Genomic DNA, 13,588 nt, shown 5'->3' with positions numbered 1-13,588 from the left:
CATGCTCCATATCCCTATTTCTTCTTAGTCCCTGCAAATAAGAACATATGTGAAAACCACATCCTGTATCAAGAACCCAAGAAGTAGCATGTGATAAACCATTAGATTTAATTGTGTAAATACCTGCAAAATATGGCTTGATCTTCCCATCCTTGATGGCCTGCAGATATTCTGGGCAGCTTCTATTCCAATGCCCTATCTTGTGGCAGTAGTGGCACTCTGCCTCCTTAGGGTTTGAGTTGGGTTTAGCATAACCAACTTTGGTCCCACTAGAAGAGGTGTCATCTTGGGACTTTCCCTTGTGGTGTCCCCTTGAGGGAGCCTTCCTCTTCTTACCCTTCCCTTGCCCTATTGCCAAGACAGGGGCAGCAGCAGGAGTTGGAGTTGATGCAACAGATTTATCCTTGAGGTTGCTCTCAGCAGTCCTCAACAAGCCCTGAAGCTTGCTTAAGGAGACCTCTTCCTTATTCATGTGGTAGGTCATGCGGAACTGGCTATAGCAGGAAGTCAATGAGTGAAGGATGATGTCAATTGCCAACTCTTCATCGAAGTTCACATTCAACTTCAGCAGGCGATCGACATATCTCTGCATCTTTTGCAGATGAGCGGTAAGGGACTCTCCATTTCCCATTTTGGTAGTGATCATCGAAGTGATGATCTCATACCTTTCTTGCCTAGCGCTCTGGTGGTAGCGTTCCAGCAGATCCTGATGCATCTCATAGGGGTACTTGTCCTCATAGGACTTCTGGATTTCTGCAGTCATAGTCGCTAGCATGATGCAATGGACTTTCGTGGCATCACGCTCGTGGGCCTCATAGGTCGCGATCTCTTCAGCGGTAGCAGTGTCGATGTCAATCTCCTTTAGCTTCTCATCGAGGACATATTCTTTGTCCTCGTAGCGAGTGACCATGCGAATGTTGCGGATCCAATTACTGAAATTGGTCACATCAAAGATCACTTTCCCACACAAGTTCATGAGTGAGAACAAACCAGGGGAGTTTGAACCAGAAGCGTTGTTGTTTGCGTTCGACATCTGAAAAGGAAAAAGAACAAAGTTGATTAGAAACGGATTTCCCCAATTAATCACCCAAATGAGAAATTAGGGCTAGGAACCAACAACATTATTCACAGATTAGAAAAGGGATGCCGTAATCTAACAAGTAAATAATTTGAAGGCAAGTGAATGTCGATTCACTAATTCTCCACCATGAAAAACGAAAAAGAGATTAGGTTTTAAATGTATTGAAAAACTCCTAGATACTTTGAGATTCATTGAACTTTTCAATGGCATGTTTAAATCTCGATATGCCCCTCTAATTTGTGACTGGGATGCCGAGGATCACAAAGCGGGTCTGAATAACCATGCAAATATACATGGTGCCCTCATTGTTACAGTCACCTATTCGATGTGCCGGTTAACCACACACGCTCCATCGAACTATGACAAACAATGAGTCACCCTTTGCCACCTTTGCTTAGAACCCAATTAATGTGCCGGTTAACCACACACGCTCCATTAACGTCTTAGCAAGGGTACAAATTGTAATTTCATGGAATTGCATCAAATTCACTTTTGCCTAAAGTAACTAAGATTGGGAATTTTGTAAAAGCATTTAGTTACTTTATATAGATTCATTATACTTTTAATGAGGAAATGTTTGCCCGATCCTACCCGTTCGGCTAACGACCCTCCACCAATCAAGGAAGCGGTGGGTGAGAGTGGACACCCATTAAACGACCATTTTATAGGCCATAACCTTATACCCCCCTTATAGATCGGCTTCGTGAATGAGGCCTACTAACGGTAAGACTAGCATTTAAGTTACACACACACACACACACACACACACACACACATATATATATATATATATATATATATATATATATATATATATTAATCTTATAATATTATAAAGTATAAGGTTGAATTTTAAAACTTGTAAAATTCTAAGGTTTGAAATTTAAATAGTTCAAATTAAACTTTTAATCACAAAATTTAAATTTCAAAACTTGAGGACAAGTTTTGAACTTTTTCAAAACATAAAGGATCAAATAGCAAATAATTTAAATTAAACAATTAATTTAATGATTATCTAAATTTGACCTAGTCAATATTACTTGCAAGATAATTCAACAATTAATTCAAATAATCAAGTATTATCAAATAAGGAATTTATTATTTAAACAATTGGTAATTACCTTTTGATTTGGTAAGGATAATCATAAAATAACATTAAAATTCGGATTTTAATAGTCAAAAACGATTTAGGTAATTATCCTTAAGCAAAACAGCAAGAAATCCCGAAAATCTCTCTGTCTGACAGCAAAACTCGTCGAGTTCATCCAACTCGTCGAGTTCCCAGAGGAACTCATCGAGTTCATCAGTTAGAGAGCACAAAATTCGATTTTAAAGCAAGAATGATTATACAAGGCATCAATACAATAGAAACCAATCAAAGCTCTGATACCACAGATGGGTTTGAGCCATAAGAACTTTCATATGTGCACATGCAAACCCTAATGCTTGGATCTAGGTTTCTCTAATTGAACATGCAATTTACCCAAGTCTTGCAAACCCTAGATCTAGTGTATACAATACATAAGAAACTCAGATCTAGATGATTACCTTTTGTAGCTTGCTTGATTCTTCTTGTCTTGGAGCTTAGAGTCACAATTGTCACTCCTCTAATGTCTTACAAACACCAACTAGCAAGAGGATGATTTGGAGAGAGGAGAGAGAGATAGAAATCGGCCCTAGGGTTCCAAAGAAGCAAGTGTAGCCAATTTCTACAACCCAAGGGGTCTATTAATACTGTGAGCTTCTAGGGTTTCAGCCAAAACCCTAATGGACAACTTAATCACCAAGCAGCCCATGGAACCTTCTGGAGTAAGGCCTTGGACGAAATCTTGATGGGATCCTTCCCATAATTTCATCCACCCCTTATCCATGAGGGTTTCCTAGCCCAAAATACAACTATCACACATTTGACAGTTTAAGCCCCTTTATTCAATTAATCTCTTTTAGTCATCAAATTAATTCTCAATTAATCTATGATTAATATTAATTAAATAATATGATTATTCCTTTAATATATTATTCTCATAATATATTAATAAATCATAATATCTTCTCTCTCTTTATAAATCACCCTGTCAAGTTGCTATGGTGAAGGCAACCCAAAGGACCATGCACAACCGGGTCAAGTACTTACCAAATATACTTACGGGCTTAGATACTAATCCAACAGTTTTTAGGTCTAGGGTTGCCACCCATAGTGATATATGAGTCCCATAAGCAATAAAGTTTCGAAATTTAATGCCCATTTGTGACCATGCATGAGATCTAGCCATTTCCATGGAAGTTAGTTGCTATATTCCAAGTTTGGGTTTATTTGGTGGGTTGCAAGCCACCAAGCAGTCGACTTTATGAGTTAAGACATGCTAAGGGACTCAAATCTATAATATGGGCTTAAGGTCTTAATGGAATAAGCATTTTTTAAGTTAATGGCTTAACAGGGTAGTACGTTGGGTGTACATGCCAGTACGCGCAGCGTACAAGCCATTCAAGCTGTACGCGTAGCGTATGGAGGAGTACGCTCAGCGTACTCTCAGGATTTGGGCTTCATGTCTTTTGGGCCTTAGATTGGGCCAAATCTTTGTACTTAGCAGCTGTTGGGCCTTAATGGGCCATCAGAAGTCAGATAATGGATCAAGGACATGTTTAGGCCTAAGAGAAGGCTCATTTGAGAAGTTGGGCCCAATTTATAAAATTGGGCCATTAGTGGGCTTGGAAAGATTAGATGGAATTGGGCCTAGGCTATGGTCCAAACTAGATCAGGGGCTAAAATGGTCATTTTACCCGAGGAAGGATTAGTGGATTTTGACTAAGTGTTATTGTTAATGATAGCCAAGGAGTCGTGGGAGCAGCCGCTAGAGATTCCTTACCGAGAAGTTCAGCAGCCATCTTTGTGAGGTGAGTTTTCCTCCAGTAGGAACGGGTCGAAGGCACCAATGCCGACCCATTTATGTATGATAACATATGCCGGACTTAGGTCCGATATCCGGGTTAGCCCAATGTAGGTTATATGTTATGTTTATATGTTTTCGGACTTCGGTCCGATGTCGGGGGAAGCCCGAGGAATGTTTGTATGCTTGATGTCTTCGTGATTCTTGCATGTGTTTGTTTATATGTTCCGGGCTTCGGTCCGATGTCGGGGCAAACCCGAGGAATTTTTAGCTTCTTTGTTATGTTTATATGTTCCGGGCTTCGGTCCGATGTTGGGGCAAGCCCGAGGAATGTTTATATGCTTATGTTATGTGTTTATGCTATATGCTTTGTTGATATGTTATATGTATACCGGACTTCGGTCCGATGTCGGGCGGGGCTCGATGTAGCGGGCAAGGCCTAATGTATGTTATTATGTGATTATGTGTATGGTATGTGGTAGTTTAGGGAGACTCACTAAGCTTCGTGCTTACAGTTTCCAGTTTTGGTTTCAGCCTTTCAGGTATTCCTGTTAGCAAGGGGAAAGGCTCAGGATGATTGCAGTGCACACACCATATGTTCAGCCTGGGATTTTTATACTCAGATGTTGTTAACAGATGTTATGATGTTTTGAGATACACTACTTATGTTTTATGAGATGATTTGGATGATTATGGTTTTATTTATAATTTAAAAATGAAAATTTTGGACTGTATTTTTGGGATGTTTCGGTATGTGTTTATATGCTTATCGGGCTAAGGTTCGATGTCGGATGGGGCCCGATGACTATCTGTATGCTATGTATCTATGTGATTATTGCATGTGTATGTGTTTATTTGATATATGTTATTGTATGTTTGGCGGGGCCCGTTTTTACCGAGCTCAGCTCGATGTCGGGCAGGGCCCGATGCCTGGCGAGGCCCGATGCGTGACAGTGTCCGATGTCGGGCGGGGGCCGCTATATGTTTATTTTATGTATGGTATGAGGTATATTGGGGAACTCTTTAAGCTTTGTGCTTACGGTTTTCAGTTTATGTTTAAGGTACTTTGGTTTTCAAATGGAAGAGCTTGAGATAATTGCAGAGCACACACCATATGTTTCTGCATTCTGTTATTTACTCTGATTCGATGATGTTTTGCTAAATCTTGATTATCTTGATTTTATGAAAAATGATATGTATTAACGATTTATTAATCCAAAAACGAAAAGTTTATGTTATTGTTTTTGGGACGTTACAATTCATATGTTATTTTATATAATTTTATATATTTTAAAATACTCTAGTTATTTGTCTCGAACGCTTTTATACAAATAAAAACTAAAACTTTTAACTTTCGGCTACCAGCTACGAAATTCCAACTTCCTGCTACATTTGACAAACACACCTATGCTTACAAAATTACGACATTACACATTATCGCACGTTATATCTTCTTGAATTTTGGGTAATTATATATATTACTTAAATGTAACTTTGTCTTTGTGAAAGTTAGTGTAGTGTAAGGTACCGTTTGTTTTTTTTCTAAAAAACCACTTCTGACCACTTATTGCTACGTCGTGCAGCACACGCGCAACAATTGGCTAATCGCAGTTGTTTGTTTTTCAGATAACTTTTAACTTAAAAACTGTTGCGTGTGTGCTGCGTGGCGCAACACTAGACCATCTGCTTCAAACCTCTTCACACTTTATTTTAATTTATTGCAGCAGTCTGTAGACGTTAAAAAACAAACAAACTTTTTATTACATGCTACAGTCGTTTGGTCCACTTCTTCTGCTACAGAGGATTGCAGAGGTGGTCCGCAGACTTCAGACATTTTCGCTTCGAAAAAAACAAAACCACCTAAGTATTTATGCACCATGTATAACTTTTATTTTCAGTTATAGTCCCTATACTTTTATGAATTATTCAAAAACAACCCAAGTTAGAAAATAGTTTCTAAGCTCTTAAAAATGATACCACAACTTTATTTTACAGTAATAGCCCTTACATTTTTATGGATTATTTAAAAACCATCCAACTCATACTCTTTTCAAATTTACTTATAATGCACATTGTAATGTTTTTTTATAGCTATGGCGCATACATTCTTATGAATTATTCTAAATATATCCAACTTACGAAAATAGTTCCTAAACGCTACTCAACTCTTGATAAATCACTAAACGTCCGTCTCTTTTAATATTTTACTATTTTTTTAAGTTGTGATACAATGTACTACTTTCATCAATTTATATGTTTAATAGGCAAGAAAAACACACATAATAACCCGCATCAAAGTGTAGACTCAAATACTAGTATATGCCTAAACTCTAAGGATACCTATTCAACTTGTACAAAAGGAAAAAACTGTCGTTGGAGCCTTTGCCTCGTGTGGGCACAACCAAAACCCCCACCGTTCAATTTGAAAGAGCTACATTCAGATTCATTACATTATGAAATTGTACTTTTTTTAAGATAGTAATATACACAAACGTTATAAATCTTTTGATAAAATTGATTCATGTCCTCCTGCTTGATAGATATTAACCAGTACCATTTGAGCAAAAACAATTTCGTAAGTCAAACTTATAATTATACATATTTTCTTTTTAGTTTTTATATCAATATACAATTTTGTGAAGATATCAATATACACAAACGTCATAAATCCTTAAGTTTTTATATCAACATCATTTTGCTTTCGTTACTTCACACGGGGTTTGAGTTAAACATTTTCAACTTTTTATACATACTTTCTCCTTTTCGAAGCTCAATAATTTAACCGCTTATTTACCGATTTGCAGTATATATACATCCAGAAATGAAGACATATATGCCTGCAAAAGCACCAGATTTCTCGTGACAGAGCTCACAAGCAAATAAATCACCACCCTTCACGCATTTCCCAAAATCTTTCATTCACAACTTTTTCATCTCCTTTTGCATAATCACCAGTTGGGTATTCTCAAATTTTAATCTTTTTCATCTGGGGTTCTCAAATTTTTAGTTCTTAATAAGTGTATGCAACAATCTCACTGTTTCTAAGATCCCCTGTTCAAGATTCTTGCAAAAGCTTTCTTCTTGGAAACTTCAATTTGACACCATTTAAGAATAAAAAAGTTGTACTAAAATCACAAGAGGTACCTTTGGTTATGAGTAACAATTAATATCTTTATGTGATCTATACTTTACTTGGTTACTTAGATTAGTGGCTGGGTCTGAACTCCATTTTTATATTAGGGTTTTTATTTGTTGTAGTTAAAATTCATTATCTCTGTTGCATTCATCATCTAAATCATTGATTTATTGTTTTAAAGATGGATTACTGCTGTTCAACACCAAAAAACAGTACCCATTTGCCGAAATTAAGTGGAGGTGATGGAGGTTTAAGAAATTGTGATGATGGGTTTTTGAGAGGGGAGAAGATCAGAGGGAGCATAAACGACACCGTTTGGGCTAACCATTTGCGAAAAAAGTTGAGTTTTCAGAAACGAAATAGCAAAACTACAAAACCTGGTGTTGCTTTCTCTGTCCTCACATCTGATAATGGCAAAGAAACCATGGTTGAGGTAAAATGTTTCATAATTTCTCCTCATTTTCTTGATACTTTTTTTTTTCTATTATGTGAGTAGATTTGTGTCCGATTTATTGATTTTTCTTTGAAATTTGAGTTTGATTCATGATATAATTTATAAATATAGACACTGTCAGCACCAATATTTGAGCGACGGAGGGTTAACCCGAAAAATGTGGCGGCGATCATCCTTGGCGGTGGTGCCGGAACTCAACTCTTCCCTCTTACCAGCAAAACCGCTACACCTGCTGTAAGTATTTTTAGTTATTATTTTTTTAATTTAAATATATGAAGAAATTCTTGTTTTTTTTTTAAACATAAATAGTTTTTTAAAGTTTTTTAGAAGAAATTTTTATGAGATTTCGATGGTGTGTGATGTATTGTACAGGTACCTGTGGGAGGATGCTATAGGCTTATAGACATCCCAATGAGCAATTGTATAAACAGCACTATAAACAAGATCTTTGTTTTAACTCAGTTTAATTCCGCTTCACTTAATCGTCATATTGCTCGTACGTATTTTGGCAATGGTGTCAATTTTGGAGATGGTTTTGTGGAGGTATGAAAATTATAACCTTATTGATTATTTATAAATATTAAGGCTTACTTTTTATGTAAGACGATAGTAGTACTGTGTTTGACTTGTATCTGATTGGATCAGATGTGACAGTGACAGTGACAGTAACAACTACTTTTTTTTTCTTGTTTGGTAGGTGTTGGCTGCCACTCAAACTCCCGGTGAAGCAGGAATGAATTGGTTTCAAGGAACCGCGGATGCTGTTAGACAGTTTACATGGGTTTTTGAGGTCCGTTTGTGAATCTGTTTTTTTTTGTGGATTTTCTTGATTATGTACTTGCAAAAGCTTGATTTTTATAGGACTAAATGCAAGAAATAGTAACATACTTTCATTTCTTTGTATTGCGTCATTGTACTTTTACTTTTACTTATTTGCATATATTGTACATTATATTTTGATAAATCTACTCGGTTATAGCATTGACTATTGCTTTGAATGACATTAATATAATTGGATAGATGTTTTACAAAGTACAGTGCTCTAATATGATATGGAGCAACGATGCTAAAATAATGAAAATACATTGCTATTTCTTGCATCCAATCTTTTTTCTATTACAAATAACTCAAGTACTCGTACACTATGTATTAAAATATGATCGATTCAATGTTTCTTGTGTTGATTTATATCGGCTTTTTTAGGATGCCAAGAACAAAGATATCGAAGATATACTAATCTTATCCGGTGATCATCTTTATCGTATGGACTATTTGAACCTTTTGCAGGTATGTATGTTCTTTCATTTTTTATAATCACAAACTAAAAACACTTCACTTGGAATTAATTTTCTCTTATCATATCAAATAAACATACAGAATCACATTGACAGAGACGCCGATATTACTGTTTCTTGTGTACCAGTGGGCGAAAGGTTCTTTAATCTCAATTTTCATATTCCTAATCCTTGTTTTCAGTTTCTTTTTATTGAATTTCTAACAGGGTATTGAAAAATTTTCAGTAGAGCAGCTGATTTTGGACTTTTAAAGTTCGATAACAAAGGTCAAGTCATTCAATTTGCTGAAAAACCAAAAGACGACGAATTGAAAGCCATGGTAAAAACAAGAAGCACCCACGACTTCAATCAATCTCGTTTTTTCTTGATTTCTTTTTTGTTTTTTCAGCGAATTGATACGACTTTACTTGGATTATCACCGGAAGATGCTAAAGAATCTCCGTATATTGCTTCAATGGGCGTTTACGTGTTCAAAAGAGATATTCTTTTGAAGCTTCTAAGATGGAGGTACCCGACATCTAATGATTTCGGATCCGAAATCCTTCCGGCTGCTGTACACGAACACAATGTGCAAGTAAGTAAATAAACTGTTTATTTTTTGTTTATTATTTTTTTGGGGGGAATTTAGTTTTATGTAATCTTTGATTGTCGTTGTAGGCGTATTTATTCAGAGATTATTGGGAAGATATCGGAACAATCAAATCTTTTTATGATGCGAATTTGGCGCTAACAGATGAGGTGATTTAGTCGTTAAAAATTGTGTCGTTTTGATAAGTACAAGCAATTTGATGTTTGGATTAAAGTGGGATTCGGTTTTTGTGTTGGTTGAAGGTACCCAAGTTTCAGTTTTATGATCCGAAGACTCCTTTTTTCACTTCTCCCAGGTTCTTGCCGCCATCCAAAATCGAAAAAAGCAAGGTAATTTGGTATCGACTTTGACTTAAATTGGGAATGTTTTTTTGTTTTTGTTTTTTTTTTGGCTTAATGGACTAGAAATGTAGATAGATTCGTTTTTTTGCTTAATCGGGACAGAATTACTGGGTTAAGGGACAGAATTAATGAGTTAAGGCAAAAAAAAAAAAAAAAAACTTGGCTTAAGACACCAACCCTTTACACATTTTCTTTTTTCCTCCCAATTCCTATCATTCAAATCATTTATTGAGTTTATCGAAAAAACAATCTTATGTATACATCATTTTATCCGGACAAAAATATTACCCAAGGAACAACTCTTTAAATGATGTTGATAAGACAAAAATTGTACTTTTTAATCCCACTAAAAAGGAGAAAGGTATGATATGATTGTAAAAAAAGACATGAATGCCCTGACCCCTGAGATAATTGGTCTAGTTAGTCATTGCATTGATTTACATGATAGTCTGATAAAATTCTCTCTTTTTGTCTCATTTTCCCAGTTAAAAAATGCAATTATTTCACACGGTTGTTTCTTGAGAGAATGCAACATCGAACACTCGATAGTGGGTGAAAGGTCACGTATAGACTCGGGTGTCGAGCTCAAAGTAAGCGTAATAATATTAAAGGCTTTTTTTTATATTTCTAAATTAAAGTTTTTGTAAGTTATTTATTGTATTGTGGAGTGTAACAAGTTGGTATCAGAGCATTAATTTAAATGAACTGAATGTGACATGACAGGATACGTTAATGTTGGGAGCAGATTATTATCAGACAGAATCAGAGATCGCTTCTTTACTAGCTTCCGGAAAGGTCCCGATTGGGGTTGGAAGTAACACAAAAATTAGGTAAAACATAATCAAATAGAAAAATCGAAAGCACCATGAAAATTGTGTTTTTCAAGGTTGCCATTTGTGTTGCAGAAACTGCATCATAGACAAGAATGCAAAGATCGGGAGTGATGTAAAGATCATGAATAAAGATGTAAGCCAAGTTTCGTATTTTATTATACTTGAAAAAAGATTAGCTAAATCTAATTAATAAAATAACCAAAAATTGGGTTCGAATTTTGTAGGGTGTACAAGAAGGTGACAGAGCAAATGAAGGATTCTATATAAGGTCTGGGATTACAATTATATTGGAGAAGGCTACAATTAATGATGGCGTTGTTATATAACGGATGAATAGTAGTAAAGTACAAGTGATGATGCAAAGGGTACATGTTTGCCCAACATGTGACCAAGACCAAGATGGGGTGCACCCCATGGGTCATGTGGGTTGAACCCTAATGTTGGGGTAGGTGCACTAGTGGTTATAACCATACAAAGGCACAACATCCCTTTTCTTGTATTGTATTTATGACTAATAAGGGTATTATTCACTTGTTAAATAATGAAACCTTTTTTTAAAGGTTGAATGTAATATATAACACCAAAATTATTTATTTATTTTTTGTACTTTAGCATTGGACAATATACAAAAAGCCATTATATTTTGATTATTTTTGAAATTACCAGTTTTGTTAAATTAAACCAGTTCTGAAGTCACCACTCTAACATGCTATACTGATTAAAGTGGCCACAATTTAAAATGTTGTCGAAGTTGAGCCACTTTAACAAGACTTTTTGGATTAAACTTTCGCACAAAATATTTTACTAAAGCTACTAAATTTCCACAATTTTTTTTATTGTGATTACAAGTTTAACCTACTTTATTGCCAAACTTGATAGGTCTTAGATGATTTTGATTAATAGTGGTTAAACCATAAAAAATCAGAATATAACGACTTGTCTCAATAAGGCTGGAGGGTGTGGCTGGGGTCTGAGACCGCGGTTTGTGCCAGCTGGACCGCGCACACCGCCCCCAGACTGCAGTCTGGTGCGGTTTTGGCCGCACTGTGGCTGGGGAGTACCGCGTCACGTGATTGGCTGGTGGAATAATTAACCGTTGAATGCTTTTGGGCGTTACTTTTTTATTTATTTTTTTATTTTTTTGCCTTTCTTTCCTATATATACATATACAATTCATTTGTTTTTAACCACAATACAACCTCTTCTCTCTCTCAAAATTTAAAAAAAAAATCACCACTCTCTCTCAAAAAATGTCATGTTTTTTTTTTTTTTTTTTTTTTTGTGTAATGCGATGTAATGTTTTTTGAATTTTTAATGTAATGTTTTTTTTTAATTTTCAAGTAATGAAAAATTATGTTTTTTTATTAAAAAATAAGTTTTAATTAAAATAGCTAAAAAAACAAAAAAAATAAATAAAAAATAAAAGTGTGACACCACTTCCTTGGTGTGGCAAAAAACCACATTTGTATGGTAAAAAATGACGTGGCGCTTATGTGGCGGGGGAGGGAGTGCGATTTCGGTGGCACCACTCCCTCCAGCCTAATGTGTTGTACTATTATTTCTTTTATTATACCATTATCTTTTTTTTTACTAATATATATTCTATTTTAAAAGATATATCTAAATATAATAATATAAATTTTCATCTTATTGAGTTGATACCATTCAATAATAATAATATTGCCAGTTATATAGATATTTTAAATTATAATATTATAATAGATATAAATCTCTATAAATATACTGTTTATTCACTTTATTGCATTTAAATTTCTTTATGTAAATTAAACAATTGATATCCCGATATTTTTTAGAAGGAAAAAATAATATCAGTATAGGGTTGGATCTCGGGATCATTGAGAAGTGTGAAGTTTAAATTCCCAATCAGCTGAATATGTACCAATGATTCCCAACATAATGAGAGTCCCAAGTGGGTTTGGTAATGACAGGTACTAGAAGTCAACAATAGTCGCAACCAATGGAATTGTCCATTCTTTTTGGAATTTTCTTTAATAGTATATCATACAAAACTATAGACAAATAGTTGTTTATGCTGAACTAGACGATCATGTATACCTTGTATTTGGTCGAGTTTATTACCCTCTCCTCCCTCGATGACATTTCTTTAATATTGAGTTGCAATGGGTTGAGCAAGAAGTTTAAGAGATTGAAGCTTAGCCTTATTATTCTGCTATTTGGTTAATTTGGAAGGTTGGAAAAAATATTGTTTTCAAAAAAATAAGGTACTCTTTTATAAAAAAAAAAAAATAAGGTACTCTTTACAAAGACGGTGGACAAGATTCCACTTATCTCTTAGGCTAAAAAGAATGGTAACACATTTAACACCTTGTCATGTTACTTTTTTAAGTGACACATCATTTTTTGTCTTAACATCTAATTCTTAACATTTCATATTTCATAGGGAGTGGTAACACTCCTACCATTTCATTTTTTTATTTTCTTTTTCAAATTTAATTAAATTATATTTTTTTAATGCACAAACATTTAATATTACAAAAATTCTATTTTTTTAAATACAAGCACTTAATATTTAAATAAAAAAGATTACTATAATTTAAAACATAATCTAAATAAAAAGGTTTATGTTTTTGGACAAAAAATACCAAGTTGTTTAATCTTTGTGACAAAAAATAACAAGTTGTAGAAACTTTGGGGACCAAATATGTAAATTCTTTATCTTCTTCCCCAACTCTCTTTCCCAATTTGTTAACGCAAGACGCAAGTTTTAGCAACAAAAATCAAAGCTTCGACACCTCCCATCTGCCAAAAACGGAGGAATGGGCATGCAATCTGGTCAAATACCCTTCATCCAATCACAAGCCAAACAAATACTCTCTCACATCTCGTTAAGCTGGCAGCGAATGATCCATGGCGAGCCCCCTAGCGAGCGCTAGGGGGCGGTGTTCCAAATGAGTTAGCGACCATGGCTAGTTTGTTTGACACTTCGACT

The 13,588-nt window shown here is 35.1% G+C and overlaps 1 protein-coding gene across 2 annotated transcripts; it reads left to right on the top strand.

Annotated features, from left to right (window-relative positions):
• Positions 1-6,718: 6,718 nt before the first annotated feature.
• Positions 6,719-11,267, top strand: LOC145136174 (glucose-1-phosphate adenylyltransferase large subunit 1-like). Of its 2 annotated transcripts, none has more exons than XM_079070355.1 (15): positions 6,719-6,923; positions 7,287-7,538; positions 7,671-7,793; positions 7,932-8,102; positions 8,257-8,349; positions 8,763-8,846; positions 8,937-8,992; positions 9,080-9,173; positions 9,243-9,428; positions 9,512-9,592; positions 9,686-9,772; positions 10,270-10,374; positions 10,508-10,614; positions 10,690-10,750; positions 10,842-11,267. In XM_079070355.1, exons 2-15 carry the CDS (start codon positions 7,287-7,289, stop codon positions 10,941-10,943), a joined length of 1,602 nt encoding a protein of 533 aa, XP_078926481.1. In that variant the 5' UTR covers positions 6,719-6,923; the 3' UTR covers positions 10,944-11,267. The 2 variants fall into 2 exon arrangements, with proteins under 2 accessions (XP_078926481.1, XP_078926480.1); XM_079070354.1 differs by having other exon boundaries at positions 6,720-7,109.
• Positions 11,268-13,588: the final 2,321 nt, after the last annotated feature.

This window comes from Lactuca virosa, chromosome 9, assembly GCF_052849685.1.
Source record: "Lactuca virosa cultivar CGN04683 chromosome 9, Lactuca_virosa_CGN04683_v6, whole genome shotgun sequence".
In the NCBI taxonomy this organism is placed as follows: domain Eukaryota; kingdom Viridiplantae; phylum Streptophyta; class Magnoliopsida; order Asterales; family Asteraceae; genus Lactuca; species Lactuca virosa.
This window is presented reverse-complemented; position numbering and strand designations above follow the sequence as displayed.